The sequence below is a fragment of the Hemitrygon akajei genome, chromosome 5 (genome assembly GCF_048418815.1).
Source record: "Hemitrygon akajei chromosome 5, sHemAka1.3, whole genome shotgun sequence".
NCBI classification, from domain to species: domain Eukaryota; kingdom Metazoa; phylum Chordata; class Chondrichthyes; order Myliobatiformes; family Dasyatidae; genus Hemitrygon; species Hemitrygon akajei.
This window is the reverse complement of record NC_133128.1, coordinates 168,195,984-168,209,639: the sequence shown is the minus strand read 5'-3', so window position 1 is coordinate 168,209,639 and position 13,656 is coordinate 168,195,984. Positions and strand designations below refer to the sequence as shown.

The 13,656-nt window shown below is 42.8% G+C and overlaps 1 protein-coding gene across 1 annotated transcript in view; it reads right to left on the bottom strand.

Annotated features, from left to right (window-relative positions):
• pde11a (phosphodiesterase 11a) overlaps positions 1–12,957 on the bottom strand; it is a 244,611-nt gene extending 231,654 nt beyond the window's left edge. The window contains exon 1 of the mRNA XM_073047136.1: positions 11,938–12,957. Within this exon, the coding sequence (XP_072903237.1) occupies positions 11,938–12,792 (855 nt within the window). The 5' untranslated portion in view covers positions 12,793–12,957. The remainder of the gene's footprint in view (positions 1–11,937) is intronic.
• Between the last annotated feature and the right edge of the window lie 699 nt (positions 12,958–13,656).

The window sequence follows — 13,656 nt, the reverse complement described above, 5'->3', positions numbered from 1 at the left end:
AATATAGTGTAGGGAAGTGTATGGTAATGCACTGTGGTAGAAGGAATAAAGGTGTAGACTATTTTCTCATTGGGGAGAAAATTCAAATATCAGAGGTGCAAAGGGTCTTGGGGGTCCTCATGCACGATTCTTTAAAGGTTAACTTGCAGGTTAAGTGGGTGGTAAGGAAGGCAAATGCAAAGTTAGCATTTATTTCAAGAGGACTAGAATGAAAGAGCAAGGATGTAATGCTGAGGCTTAATAAGACATTGGTCAAACTGCACTTGGAGTATTGTGAACAGGTTTGGGCTCCTTATCTTAAAAAAGATATGCTGGAGAGGGTCCAGAGGAGGTTCACAAGAATGATTCCAAGAATGAAAGAGTTAACATATGAGGACTGTTTGATGGCTCTGGGCCTGTCTCACTGGAGTTTAGAAGAGTGAGCAGGGATCTCATTGAAACTTACTGAATACTGAAAGGTCTGGATAGAGTATGTGGGGAGGATGTTTCCTATCGTGGGCAAGTCTAGAACCAGAAGGCAAAGCCTCAGAATAGAAGGACATCCATTTAGAACAGGTGCAAAGAGGAATTTCTTTAGCCAGAGGGTAGTAAATTGTGGAATTCATTGTCACTGATGTCTATGGATTCCAAGTCATTGAGTATATTTAAAGTGGAGGCTATTATGTTTTTGATTAGTCAGGGTGTCAAAGGTTATGGGGAGAAAGCAGGAGAATGGGCTTGACAGGAATAATAAATTGGGCGTGACAGAATGGCGGAACAGACTCGATGGGCCAAATGGCCTAATTCTGCTCTTTTTTGTCTGCCATTCGTAGGTCAGGAAGGAGAGAAGTTAGTCAGAGGAGGTTGCATTGGCAGAGGTGACTCACCCAGTGTGACAGCTACCCGCAGAACGACGGAAGTCTGTGGAGGAGAAGCTAAAATCAGTGGAGACTGGTTGGCAGAAGTGCCTCACACAGTGTGACGACTTTCAGAACAGCAAGACCAGTTGAAGCAGGAAGAGCAGGTGTCAGCCCTCACAGCGACAGTTCAGCAGCTCACCAGAGACAGCCGGAATCAGGTGGCGCCAATTACTGCTTCCACAACCGCGGTTCATCAGCTTACTACCGAGAGCCAGAATCAGGTGGCAGCTATTCTCACTCTCACTGCCACAACTCAGCAGACTTCATTCAGGCTAGTCCCACTCCCGGCATCTCCCACATCCTCCTCTTTAACTGCCTCATCAGCCTTGAGATGCTCCAACTCCCAAGGCCAAACCAGAACTGAGTATTTCTCTACCGGACAAATCCTCCAGTGAAGCCAATGGCTGCAGGAATTTTATTATCCGGTGTGAGCTGACCTTCCCCGGCCAGCCCGAATGGTCGGTAATGATGCATATAAACTGGCTTACATGGTGAATCTCTTGGCTCAATCATCACTCATCCTGTTCAATGCTCTATGGGAACAAGGTTCCCCTGGAGTCCAGACTTTCCAGCAATTTGTAGTTGAGTTCAAGAGAGATTTTGATCTTCCAGTACAGGGTCAGGAGGCTGCCCACCGAAGGAAAGGAACGGTGAGGGACTATGCAGTAAAGTTCCACATGAATGCAGCTGAGACAGTGTGGAACAAGAGATCCCTCATCCAATGAAGTCGTTGAATGCTGTCTTCCACTCATACCCTTTTCGACATGAATCATTGTGCTCAGATCTGCCTTGGAAAATATGGTTGCTCCTTGGAGATGTTCAAATGCAGAGGCAAGCAGGGGAAGAGGGTAGTGGTTGTTGTTGAGATGTTATTGAGGGACTGATAATCAATGCAGGGATTAAGCTTGCCAACCTCCTCGTCCACAAAAAAGCACGTCCATGCTGCTGAGAATAACATGGATAAATCCTAAGGCCTGTGCTTCCTTGATGTATTCTTCCACGGCCACCATTTCAGGACGAGAGAGGGAAAAGAGCCTGCCCCAGGAAGGACTAGTAACGGGTAAGAGGTTAATGACACAGTCGTATGGCTGGTGTGAAGGCAGGCAGGAGGCTTTCTTCTTACTGAAGACTTCAAAGAGGTCAGCAGATTCAGCCTGAATGCCAGACAGGTCCACACTAGCAGTTGGCTCAGCAGGGAACATGCTGACAGGGGCCTGAGACGAACCCAGACAGACCCTTTGGTCTGGCCAATGTCCCTTCTGCTTTTCAGGCCCCGGTCAACAATGTGCTCTGGGGACATGTTGAATCAGTTTGTTTTTGTGTACTTGGATGAGATTCTTATTACTCTCGCTCTCACAGGAAACACGTCCAGCATATGACCGAATGGTTCTCAGATGGATCCTCGAGGAAAATGTGAGCTCCGTCAGGAGCAGGTGTCATTCTTGAGCTATATCCTCATCCATTCCAGAGTTTAAACGGACCCATGGAAAGTCTAGGTAGTCTCAGAATGGCCCAGACCATCGACGGTCAAATAAGTGAGGTGCTTCACGGGGTTTATGAACTTTTATTGTTGTTTCATCTGAAACTTCAGTTCCACTACAGCCCCCATAATTACACACACCAAAAAGACATCTGCAGGATTGCTATGGACAAGTGAAGCTCACAAAGCATTCTCCATTTCACCACTGTCCCAGTGCTGCAACATGCAGACCCATCCCATCCATTTAGTGTCGAGGTTGATCTTCAGATGTCATCTTCGGAGCCACACTCTCCCAGTGCTCTCCTGTGGATAAACACCTGCAGCCCTGTGCCCTTCTGCAGTTATGCGAATATAGCAGATATTAATTCAAACAACAACCAGGCTTCAGTTTTTATTGTAAATGTAAATAAGTTCAGGAAGCTTGCCATTAGCCTCCAATCACCCCCTCCCCCACCTTTCCACTCAGTGGAAGGGCCCCTGTTCCATCACGTGCATCACCTCCTGACATCGCGGCACAGTAGATCAGGAATGTTCTTAGGTTCTGGCCATGACATCCTGGACAAATTTCTCATCCGGGACGTCAAGGGGGCACAGGTCTCTGGCACCTACGGTAGCTGCACCTAGGGAGTGGGGACCTGTCACAACCAGGATCTCAAAGGCAGGCTGTGGAGCAGAGTCAGTAACTATACTCATGAGTATACACAATCCAGTGTTTTATCATGGTGGTATTTAAATCCCTTCCTCTTGTTTCCGTCTTGTCGAGCCTTGACCAAAAGCACAGCAATGTCAACACTCCCTGCTTACCTTTGTCCTTGTTCCGGGAAAGAGATCTACCATTTTAGATTGGTGCTATAAAGGACCAGTATTTAATCACTGCTTCCGAGGCATGGTGTCGGCGTTAGCTTTCAGTTTGTCAGTTTCAGTTAACGATTCTGTTGGCTTAGTTTTTTTTTGTTTTTCCTTTAATTCTGCACAGTTCTTATTAAAAGTCAGTGAACTGTTTGTTTGCTTCAGTGCCTCTCCCTCTGCACTTGGGCCATCACCACACATATCTGTCGGTTTATTTCTCCTAGCCTCATAAATACAGAACGTGTTACTTTATATCCACGCATAGCCCAGTTCATGCTTCAATCCAGAGTGTATTTATCACAGCTGAATCATGAGGGATAGATGAAAATTTAGCTGTCAAGGGGATCTTTGTTCATGCTGTCAAGTGTACCATGTGCAATTTTAGCAAAATATCAATAGTCGTAATATCCTATGGTGATATTAATGGACTGACCTATCCTGCTGTTCTAAACACACAAGATAGATTGAAGGTCATCATTTTAAAATTCTGAAAATATTAATTGAAAAATATAAGATTATAAAACCATAAGGTATAGGAGCAGAATTAGACCATTCAACCATCGAGTCCACTCCGCCATTTTATCATGTCTCATCCCGGATTCCATTCAACCCCATACACCTGCTCTCTCACCATATCCCTTGATGCCCAACCAATCAGGGAACCAATTTCGGCTTTGAATATACCACTTGGCCTCCACGCAGTATGTAGCAGAGCATTCCACAGATTCACAACACTTTGGATAAAAAAGGTTTCTCCTTACTTCTGTACTAAAGGGTCACTGTCAATTTTGAGGCTGTGCCCTCTAGTTCTGGATACCCCCACCAGAGGAAACATCCTCTCCACATCCAACTTATCTACTACTTTCAACATTCCGTAGGTTTCAATGAGATCCTCAAGCATTCTTCTAAATTCCAGTGAGTACAGGCCTAAAGCTGCCAAATGCTCCTCATATGTTAACCCTTTCATTCCTGGAATCACAACTCTCTCCAATGACAACACATCCTTTCTGAGAGATGGGGCCCTAAACTGTTGATAATACTTCAAGTGTGGCCTGACTAGTGTCATATAAAGACTCAGCATTATCTCCTTTCTTTTATATTTCATTCCCATTGAAATAAATGCCAACTTTGTATTTGCCTTCTTTACCACAGACTCAACCTGTAAATTAACCTTCTGGGGGTCTTGCACAAGGACTCCTAAGTCTCTCTGCAGCTCTGATGTTTGAACTTTCTCCCCAATTAGTTAATAGTCTGCACTACTGTTCCTTTCACCAAAATGCATTATCGTACATTTCCCAACATTGTATTCCATTTTTTGCCCATTCTTCCAACTTGTCTAAGTCTTGCTACAATCACATTGCTTCTTCAGCATTACCTACCCCTCCACATATCATTGTATCATCCGCAAACGTTGCCAGAAAGCCATCAATTCCATTATCTAAATCATTGACAAGCAATCTGAAGAGTGGTCTCAATACTGATCCCCGAGGAACATCACTAGTCACGGGCAGCCAGACAGAAAAGGCCCACTTTTATCCCACTCGCTGCCGCATCCCTGTCAGCCATTCCTCTGTCCTTGCCAGCATATTTCCTGTAACACCATAGGAATTTATTTTGTTAAGCAACCTCATGTCAGGCACCTTATCTAACGCATTCTGAAAATCTTAGTAAAATGACATTAACTGCCTCCCCTTTGTCCACCCTGCTTGTTACTTCCTCAAAGAATTCTAACAGATTAGTCAGGCAAAATTTCTCTTTGCAGAAACCATGGTGACTTTGACTTATTTTATCATTAGTCTCCAAGTATCCCCAAACATTCTCCTTAAAGAGAGGAGTGACATTTGCAATTTTCCAGTCCTTTGGGACCATGCCACATTCAAGTGATTCTTGAAATATCATGACCAATGCATCCATTATGTCTTCAGCAACCTATCTCACGACTTTGGGATGTAGTCCATCTGGTACAGGTGACTTATCCACCTTAAGACCTTTGAGTTTGCCGAGCAACATCCATCATTACCTAAAAAATCAAGCTAGCATGTCTGAACGACAGGCATCCTGTCACACTCAGCTCATTAATAAGTAAATGCTTTGACAGACTGGTCAAGGATTACATCTGCAGCATGCTACCACCCACACTGGACCCCCTACAATTTGCCTACCAACACAACCCGTCGACTGATGACGCTATACCACAGCTCTACATACCGTCCTAACACATCTGGAGAAGAAGGATCCTTATGTGAGAATGTTGTCCTTGGACTACAGTTCAGCATTCAACACTAATTCCCTCCAGGCTCGACAAAAAGCTGAGACCTTGGCCTTCACCCTGCCTTGTGCAGCTGGATCCTGGACTTCCTGTCAGATCGCCAGCAGGTGGTAATTGTAGGCTCCCTCATATCTGCCCCTCTGACCCTCAACACAGGAACCCTTCAGGGCTGTGTCCTAAGCCCCTCCTTTACTCTCTGTATACCCATGACTGTGTCGCCACCCACAGCTCCAATTTGCTAATTAAATTTGCTGATGATACTACACTGATTGGCCTAATCTCAAATAATAATAATGCAGCCTACAGAAAAGAAATCATCACAGTGGTGTAAAGAAAACAATCTCTCCCCCAACGTCGCAAAAACAAAGGATCTGGTTGTGGACTACAGGAGGAATGGAGACAGGCTAACCCCTATAGACATCAATAGATCTGGGGTTGAGAGGATGAACAACTTTAAGTTCCTCAGCATACACATCACCGAGGAGCTCACGTGTCTGTACGTACCAGCTTTGTGGTGAAAAAAGCATAACAGCGCCTCTTTCACCTCAGATGGCTGACAAGTTTGGCATGAGTTCCCATATCCTAAGGACTTTCTACAGGAGCACAATTGAGAGCATCCTGACAGGCTGCATCACTGCCAGGTATGGGAACTGTACTTCCCTCAATCGCAGGACTCTGCAGAGAGTGGTGCGGACAGCCCAGCGTATCTATACATGTGAACTTCCCACTATTCAGGACATTTACAAACACAGGTGTGTAAAAAGGGCCCAAAGGATCATTGGGGACCCGAGTCACCCCAAACACAAACTGTTCCAGCCGCTACCATCCGGGAAATGGTACTGCAGCATAAAAGCCAGGACCAACAGGCTCTGGGGACAGCTTCTTCCACCAGGCCATCAGACTGATTAATTCACATTTGTATTTCTATGCTATATTGACTGTCCTGTTGTACATACTATTTATTACAAATTACTATAAAATTGCAGATTGCCCATTTAGACCGAGACGTAACATAAAGATTTTTATTCCTCATACACGTGAAGGATGTAAGAAATAAAGTCAATCCAATTCAATTCAGATATTTTCCTTTGTAGTAGCAATGGCACTCACTCCTGCTCCCTGACATGTACAGACCTCTGGCACACTGCTAGTGTCTTCCCCAGTAAAGACTGAAGCAAAGTGCTTATTAAGTTCATTTGTCGTTTCTTTGTCTCCTTTTACTACCTCACCAGCATCATTTTCCAGGGGTTCAATATCAACTCTCACCTCCCTTTTATTCTTTATATAACTGAAAAGACTTTTCGTAACCTGCTGTATATTATCAGCTAGTTTGCCCTCATATTTCATCTTTTCCCTTCTTAGAGCTTTTTTAGTTGCCTTTTGTTGTATTTTAAAAGCTTCCCAATCATCCAACTTCCCATTCACTTTTGCCAGCTTATGTGCTGTCCTTAACTTCCCATGTCAGCCACAATTACTCTAGCCCTGCCATTTGATAACTTCTTCTTTTGTGGGACATATCTATCCTGCGCATTGTGAACTATTCCCAGAAGATTCAGCCATCTCTGTTCTGCCGTTATCACCACTAGTATCCTTCTCCGATCCACCTGGACAAGCTCCTCTCTCATGCCTCTCTAATTTCCTTTATTCCATTGTGATACTGATAAGTGTGACTTATGCTTCTCCCTCTCAAATTACAGTATGAATTCAATCATATTATGATCACTGCCTCGTAAGTGTTCCTTAAGCTGACTAATAAAATCAGGGTTATTACACCACACCAAATCTAAGATCACCTTTCCCCTAGTAGGCGCAAGCACAACGTGCTCTAAAAAACCATTTGAAGGCATTCAACAGATTCCTTCTCTTGCGATCTGACACCAACACCAACAATATATAATTAGTATTGGAATAAATACTTTTAAATCAGCATTGACTTTACATGTTATAGCTGCTTGTGGAGAAAAGATTGAATGACGACTCAGTGAATGTTTCACGTTTCTATGCATTCAGAAAGATTTTTTAAGCCATCATTTCTTACAATATTTGAAGTGTCCACCTGAAATGATGTGGGGTAACATCACTTGAAGTGTGGTTACTAAACTGAGGAAAGCTGTATAAATGCCTTTAAGAGGGGTAACCCTAGAGACACCTAACATGTGCCATCTGCCCAGGTTTTTTTTTACACACAAATAATACAAAGTCTTTTAAGTTCAAGAAGTGAAGCATGCAGTATATAGCTATACAAATTGTTATATTCATAGGCTACATATAGTAATTCATTCCATTAAATAACTGCAACTTACAAAATACAGAAGACAATAATAATCCAAGCATTCTAAATATTAAGTTAAAAAAACAATGTGACTATGATATCAGTTTCAAGTTTACGTTTATTGTCACGTACATACACACCACAGTATAAATGGCATGAAATTAGCTTTTTCAATCAGTAGCACAATACATTACAAAAATGGCCAACATAAATGTAAATTAACATGAATTAAATGAGCAGTTTTAAATGGATATACGTTATATGAGAATTTTAAAAAATTCTAAATAAAACATCTCTGAACCAAGCTGAAACAATTACCACCCGGAGGTCTGAAAGATGGCACATAGCAAAGAGAAACTGTCCAGTTGCTTTTGCTGTCCATTTTTTAATGATTACAAATAAGTGTTGGTGCACACATATCTTCATTGGGAAATGGTACAGTCTATCCTGCAAAATACTTCTGGAATTCTTCACTATTCCTTAAGGATGTTTGCTACCGTCGAATGCTTTTCCTCAACAGCATTTTTAAGTGATTGCAAACTACCATGACTCAATTGTTACTCTGCTTCTTCCCTCCCCCCCCCCCCCATAAGTAGATGGAAACCTTGCAAACTTTTGTTTAAATTTGCATTTCAGTAGATCCCAGTGACATTTTAACATTATCATTGATCTACCTATTCCCTCTCCCTATGAGATTGGCGTCATCAAAGCTTAATGAGTGCGATTCCATGTGACTCGGTTTGCTGCCAATAGCAGTTCAATAGCAGCCTTGTAATCTACAGCCTGTTCCACTTCTCTTTCTCCAGGTGTTATCCAGGAAGTTGTACAGTGAACAATGGTTCACACCTGCCTGAGACCTTCCTGCATCTGCTGCCACTGGCCCCTAGCCACAGACACTCCTGTACAAGTATATTCATGCTCATGGATTTATCTATATAAGGCATAAGTAATTAACCAGGATTGGGGCTCTTTGTCCAAAAGATGATTAGATACATCTTAATGGGCTGTAGTCCTAAAGAACAAAGAGCTGAGTTACATTCATAGAAGCAATTGCCACCAAACTTGCTAAACTCCCAGTAAGTGCAGAGTTGTTACCTGGTTCGGTACGGTGTTTTAAAAGATCTGCCCGCAGGAAATAAGAGACTTTTGCAAAAACAGGTCCGGCAGTGTTGCATGAGCGGGGACAAAACTGACATCTCATAGACTGCTGATAATGCCCTTGGAATGGAACACCCTTATTCTTATGCCTCTTTGAACTCAAGAGTGCCATAAGTTATGTCAAATAGCATGCGGCGTGTAGCAGTGTCCAGGGAAAGAAAAGAAATGTAGCTGCATTTAACACAATTGAAGATCTTGTACCTCAGGATGACAACGGACAAACCTCAGGCTACTCCACACAATTGTAGAAGTGACAGGAGGCATGTAGGACAAGCAGCTGGAAATATGGTGTAGGCAGATCTATTGTGATACTTTTAGACATAGAGTCATGGAAAAGTGTAGAATAGAAACAGGCCCTTTGGCCCATCTAGCCCATTTAAACTGCTTACTCCCATTGACCTGCACCACGACCACAGCCCTCCAATACCTGAAGGAGATTTTATGTCAATGCAATGCCATTTATGACCCTGCAAAGTAGGACCAGAGGAAATATTTCTCAATGTGACAGGAAAGGCTACAAATCATGGCAGAGGTTGTCTCCGGTGGTTTAGAGCAAAGAACAAACCGCCCCAGGAGCTCAACCAATTAAGTAGCATCTATTGTTGGGAAAGGGATGGCCGACATTTCAGGTCAAAACTCCAATCAGGTCTGAGACTCCAGGTCAATACCATGGATCAGGTCTGAAATTGTAGAGGGGAAGATAACCAGATTAAAACGGTGTGAGAGAGGTACGAGACTGGGGTTGATAGGTGATAGGTGGGGGAATAAGAGACTGCAGATGCTGGAATTTGGAGCAAAAAACAAAACACTGGAGATTCTCAGTGCCTCAGGCAGCATCTGTGGAAAAGAAGGACCGAGCAATGTTTAGGTTGAGGTCGCATCTCGACTTGAACCCGGTGTAGTGGGAGATGAGAGGCAGGTGGTGCCTGGTGGGGGAAGTGAAGTATTAAAGTTCAAAGGAAATTTATTATCAAAGTACATGTATGTTAGCATATACATCCTTGAAATTAATTTTCTTGCGGGCATGAAGCTGGTGTAAAACGGAACTTACAAAATAAAGTGTAACCATTTTCGCGGCTCATTTAGGCAATTTCTCTTTAAGAGTTTGAGGTACAATGTTAACCGCAGACTATAAATTAACCAGAACCAGCATCTAACTCCGCAGCGCTGCTCAATCTCGAAGTTATGAATTCAATTACCATGGATCTATGAAGTGCTAGAATTGTGCTCGAACAGTACTATACGCTGCAAGCGACACGACGCCTGCTTTTGAACGACAAGGAAGAGCGAGTGACACACTGTCGTGTGCAAGTAAGCGATGTTTTATTCTCCGCAGTAGCAGATATTGACGCAATATGCTGACGTAACCCTACAGCGCCCTCTTCCGCTTCGTGTGCGCTTTTTGCGGGATGAATGGCAGGGCTGGTGATATTTGGTCAGTTTGGCATCATAACATCACCTCAGTTTCTTAACACTTCTGCACAGTCTCTTTACTGAACTGTTAGAATTACTATTGCAGTTAAAAGCATGGAGGAACTCCTCCGTCACCACAGTATCGCTGACTTTTGTAAAGTTATGCGACATTGTCAGATACAAACTCTGAGCGAGTTATTGGTTTTATGTAGCGTTATTATTTATACTGGTATTGGATCACGTGACTACATTTCCACCGTACATCTAAGTAAAGAAGGGAAAGATCCCACGTGCCTGAAAAAATTAACATGATTTGGAACGCTGAATTTGATTATTTAACATACCGTTCAAGATTGTTATACATTATTTGTACGTTCTATTAACTCTTCTTTTACAAGGACATAAATAACAACTATAACATTTTCCCGTGTATTATAATTGAAAAGAATAAAAAGTGCACAGCATGAAAGTATGTTGCAATGACATACAGTGAGTAACCTGGACAGTCAATCTAAAGAGGCTTTATGGGGATTTGGCCATAGTCATTGTTTTCACTTTCAGAAATAAACCAGCGATGCCGATTTTGTGGATTAATGTTTTGAGAATCGCTCTGGCTGGTTTGTTTTGCTGCTTCATGACTGCAATCTGGGTCAGGAGTCAGTAAATGTCAAATATCACAAAGCATTTCTTGTCTCAAGCGAAATATTTCATAGATTTTCACTAAATCGCACACAAAAAAAATCGTTTTGCACATTATTTGTAAATCGTATGCATCTCCTTTCGGAAATATAAAATGTTATGCCATTTTTCACCATTTGAAGTTGCTAGTGACAATCCCAGATATATTTCCCCTTTCCTTCATCACAATTAAAAATTTATTTGCCATTTTGTTAATACACTTTAAGTAAATCACTGCGGTTAACAAACTTATATTATAAACGAAAACATACAACTTTTTAAAACAAAACGCAATCTAAAGACTTTGCCGACGTCTACACATTATTGCTAAATCAGTTAAAGATACACATTGCAACTCTGATAATCACTCTATGTGAACTAAATGAACTGTGCAACCATTCATAATCAACACTTTATATTGCTTTTCCTTCTTTAAAATTGACATCACCTTGTTTTTTTCCCCCAACATAATCAAACTGAGTTTGGAAATTCAAATACATCTCCAATTACATTGATTAACTCAGGTCAGCAATGAGAGGAGAACAGTGCACATGTTGGCTTTTTGCAAAATGGGTACATATATAGCACAGGTTTCTTTACAAAGCACATGAAGAACAGCTACGCGGTGAATTAAAATACTGCTCGCAAATCTTTTAGGCAAAATAAACTTTGTTTCACATGGGGTAAATAAAGTATTTTTCTGCACTTTCAATGATAGACTCTAATTCTTAATGAAACGTCACGATTAAGGTTTGTGAGGGGACGAAGAGACATTAGAGCTTTGAAGTTTTTTTTGTGATTTTATAGAACTTGGCCTCCTCAGTATATAAAGTACATATTCGTAAGGATGCCTTGCATCTTCGGATTCTAAACTTCTGTAAGTACATTCACTTGTGGGTTTCTACTGAGTAAACCTTACCTGGTAGGCATCGGGGATATTGACCGTCTCGCCGTGTTCGGCCACGTAGCCAATGATCCCTTTCCCCCATGGCACCTGCACTTCGTTGGAGTTCTCCATGCTGCACGAAGGCAGCACCGTGGTCCCTGCGTGTACGTCAAAGAATTTGGAAACTAGGGTCCTTTTGTTCGAAGTTCCTTCTACCAGGAACAAGGAACACCGGTCGGCATCAACCAAAATGCAGACAAATATGAGGATTTTGTAACTTAGGCTGGTCAGGTCCAGATCATTGGATATGTCTTTTACTAATTCTAGGAAGAATTCCCGCTCATTGCTATCCCTGAGCTCGTATTTGTAGTCGATGGCCGTAGATGCATACTGGGGTATGTTGACCCGGGATTCTAGTAAGGCGCTTAGGATGTGAGCAGTAGTGGGGGGTAACGAACTAGCTTTCCTAAGCAGAGCTCGCCGCCTCATGCTGGAGAGGGGTTCCTTGTCTCTCGAGTTTACATGCTCGTCATAAGTCCTGTTGGCGGTCAATGCCTTGGATCTGGCAAAACTTTTTCTGAGCTCCCTCTGAGAAGGTCTGCACTGCAGCCCGTCAGCCTTGGTCGCCCAGCATTCTTTAGCCGGGGCGTTCTTCTCCTCGGTGCTGGAAGTTAGTGCGCTCTTGCTCAGATGATGCTGCTTGAGCCATTTCTCCACTGTGCTGTACTTCCCCTTCCTAAGCAAGTAGTCTTCGAAAAGATCCGGATGATTATCTAGGAAAGTTTCCACTTCGGAAAAGTCTAGCTTTGTTCGACTTGACATAACTGCAGCCAGGGAAAAGTCGGTCAGCGTAACGAATGGTGTCCCGCAGAAGTATCGTAGTGGCATGCCCCGGCGAGACTGCAGTTTCAAGCACCATACACTGTAAGTGAAGAGTCATTTGAAGGCGATTCTGTATATAGGTTAATCAGCATGGTTCCGTCAAGGCGGGAGGTTAGTATTGATGTGGGCAGACCGCTGTTTGACAGCTCCTGGTGCCGACAATCCAGTCCGGTCTGCTACCTTCCCATGCTAGGAGTGCTGATGCTGCGTAACGGGGCACGGTCGCTAATGACAGATAAAGCGTGGATCCTCCTGATTTACTGACGTAGAGGGCACTGTTTGCTGGCGGTCCACTCTGATCATAAAATAACAATTGTTTAACCGGTGCAGTAAATATTTTGCTGGATTTGGCAGTGACTTCCCTCTGCAAAGTTTGAAGAGCACTATCATCTTTTTGATCGATATTTGGCGAAGAGTATAATGTATTTTATACCAAACTGGTTTTGTATTCATTGAGAAATTATACAAGGAGCAACTCCGAGCCTGTATGAGAATCGTAAGATCACTATGGCAGCAATGCAAAAGAGACTCTACCTTACCGATCGGGCACCTGATTAAGGGAATAGAGTGTTTCTGGACAGCTATAAATCAGATATGTTTAATGGATGTGAATATTTAATGTAAAGCCTTTTTAATTGTCTCACCCAACTAATCATTCTGATAGCAAAGGATAAGCAGATAATTAAAAAGAGACAGAGAGGCACAATTCAGTCTTTGGAAACCACTGGTTTACGTTTGCCTGGCGACCTCGGCAAGGAGAAATGCTCCGTGCAACTTGCGTAAGGCAAGTGGAGAGTTCCTACACCAGCCTTTAAACACGCCCCTGCACCCAAAAGTCTGATACAGTTCGTGTACTGTAGAACCTCTTTG